Genomic DNA, 2,778 nt, shown 5'->3' on the forward strand with positions numbered 1-2,778 from the left:
CTTGGTCTGGCTAGCTGCTCAGCCCGGATTTAAAGAAGTACTTTAACTTCGGTTATATGACCTCTCATCCTTTAGCAGACGTTTCCAGATTATCTTGTCAGTTGGGCGATTCCTTGGGGGTCTGCCAGCCGAACCCAGGGGTGCCCCGACCCGAATCGGGCTCCAGCACGCTTGTCACGAACACAAATCCCAACACATGCACGCAAATACCACCAAAGCCAGCAATAATAAACTGACTTCTGGACCCTTGAGTACATCGCCTGGACACTGGGAAATAGAGAGGATCAGGGCCCAACGCACAGCCACACCACCAGAACTCCAAACCACCCGCTCACTCCTGCACCTCTAGCCCTCCAATCAGCTTCATCATAACCTCATCATCATGCACACCGCGTTCCACTTAGCTTTGGCGCTTTTCAGTGCCTCACAATAGGCCGCCGCATCCAGCTCGCTCTTGCCATACGTGTAAGTATCCTTCTTTGTTGTTTGATTAGACGGCCCGGCACCGGAGTCGGTCATTTTTGGGGGACTAAACGAGTCAAGGCTGTCGTTTCGCTTTAAATGTGTGTTGGTTTCGGGGCATTCAAAAAGTACAACATCAGAACGTTCTAACCCATTCTAGGCCTGCTCTTCTAAAATCCTAATTAGAAATTATATATTATAATTAGTTATAATTATTTCTAACATTCTAATAGAGCTGCAGCCCTACCTAAAACCCTAACACAGTAAAAACCCAAATGCCCGACCAGCCACACGCTGCCATCTTGCATCTCAGTTGCGGCGCACCATCTACCTACCTACTAGCTATTTAGGTACTTACCTACCTACTTACCTACCTGCTGCCTTCACACATCCAATCTGGATAAACGATGGCAGCCTGATGCCTTGTGCACAGGCGAAGCTGCCATTACACCCCCCTGTCCGCCGGAAACACGTAACTAAATGTAGGCGCCCATCAGTCGAGGTGTAACCCCGAGCTGCTAGGGCACAGCGACCACTCGAAATGCCCAGAGGGGCGTAAAAGCTATCGCAACAAGAAGCGCAACCAGAAGCGCAAGCACCAGCAAAGCCAAATGCAGGGGGTTGAACCCCTCCCCAAAACTGTCCATGACGTCTGCGGTACGAACGCGAATCGCCATCACGAGCAAGACACAGCCTGCCTGCCCCTCTTTGTATGGTGTTTACGTATCTACACCTTCTCCGTACAGTCCCCCCTCCTATTCCCCTCTAACCCCCAACCAGCAACCGCCTAGACAACAGAATGGAAGGTAGCCACGGCTCTAGCTACGCGTGCAACACCACATACAATGTAAGACGTACTGTACTACAAAACAGCACAGCGGCGCCGCGTCCGAGAAAGAAAGAAAGAAAAGCAAGCAAGAGCCGTGCGACCGGGACTGAATACAACGTTTTAACCGATACAAGGAACACTTGTGCAACAAATTCTGAAACAAGTCCAAAGGACGGCGGCAGAAAGGAAAGGCAGAGGGGATGCAATCACTGGGGTACTGCTCAATTGGTCATTGGTCACCGGACAGGCTGCTGAAGCTGTCCGGGGCTCTCGGAAGGATTGAGCAGCGGCCTTCTGCCTTCTGGTGATACGAGCCGGGGAGTCAGGCCCCGGAGGCGCTAGGCGCCTGCGCCAGTGTGTAGAATCGATATACCATACTGGACGTCAACCGCCGGGCCGTGAACTCTCTCCCTACTCGTTTCACACCAACAACCCCACAGTTGGAAATCTTTCATCTTCTCGCCTTCTTCGTCCTCCTGCTATGGCTCATTCTTTTCTGGCATAAAAACACGCACACAACACACGCACTTCCACACAGAACGTATTGAGGTTCAAAGCAGGGCCGTTAAAGCCCAGAGTTACAAATCCAGCAGCACTGCAGACCCCAGCACGTGAATAACCCCGCGCTGCTACACATATCATCATGAGGCTCATGCGCCATTCGGCTGGCGGCAGCCAGGTATTCATGCCGTGAACCCTGCTACTGCCCCCCACACACACCAACCCCCAAGCCACCCGCTGCTGCGTTACCACACGCCTCAATGTGGAAACCTCCCTGCGCTCGACCTACCTACCGATGTATTCTCACCACCCCTACTCCCCATGCATGCCCATGCCTGCGCACACATACACGCGAAGCAGTAACATAACACAAGCAGTAAACACAAAGCAAGGATGCTACGTGGAACGCGCCGCCACATGATCCGACGTCCAAACCCTGCTATCCTGTCGGGTGGTGACAGTTCCCCCTAGGCAGCGAGTCCGGCGCTGAAGGAGGTGCCGGCTCACCCGAAAGTACCTGTCTCGACCTATTGTGCGAAGACAACAATGAGCGTAACAAGGTAAGGTAACATATTGGCCACGGAATGCAGTAAGGACCGAAAACCGGAAATCTTTTCATTGCATCGGTGTATAGCCGCTGTTGCAACGCGACCGGGGCCCCTCACGACCTGCCAGACGACCCGCCACCAGACTGCGCACGCTGGTGAGAGGGATAGTACGGCTGCGCCGCTGCAGCGGCAGCAGTCGTCGCCAGGGCGGTAGCAGTCGCTGGGTATAATGGCCCTCCGCCGCCGCCACCGCCATCGCCACCAACACCAACACCGCTAGCCGAGCCGCTTTCCCCCGAGCCAAATTGCTGCACGGCAAACACGGGTGACTCTGGGCACGGCTGCGAGGGCGGCCTCGATACGCCTGCATGGCTTGAGCCGCCGCTGGCCGTGCGGCTGCTGTTCCGAGAGTGGTCGCGTCGCTGCGGCATTGCAGGG

At 54.6% G+C, this 2,778-nt stretch overlaps 1 protein-coding gene across 1 annotated transcript in view; it reads right to left on the bottom strand.

Annotated features, from left to right (window-relative positions):
• Nucleotides 1–2,104: 2,104 nt before the first annotated feature.
• The window catches only part of VOLCADRAFT_99805 (uncharacterized protein), a gene marked incomplete at both ends in the record, with an annotated part of 8,458 nt that continues 7,784 nt past the window's right edge, over nt 2,105–2,778 (bottom strand). Inside the window, 3 exons of the mRNA XM_002958496.1 lie at nt 2,105–2,127; nt 2,300–2,319; nt 2,458–2,648. Coding sequence (XP_002958542.1) covers nt 2,105–2,127; nt 2,300–2,319; nt 2,458–2,648 — 234 coding nt within the window. The remainder of the gene's footprint in view (nt 2,128–2,299; nt 2,320–2,457; nt 2,649–2,778) is intronic.

The sequence above is a fragment of the Volvox carteri genome, assembly GCF_000143455.1.
Source record: "Volvox carteri f. nagariensis unplaced genomic scaffold VOLCAscaffold_96, whole genome shotgun sequence".
Classification (NCBI taxonomy): domain Eukaryota; kingdom Viridiplantae; phylum Chlorophyta; class Chlorophyceae; order Chlamydomonadales; family Volvocaceae; genus Volvox; species Volvox carteri.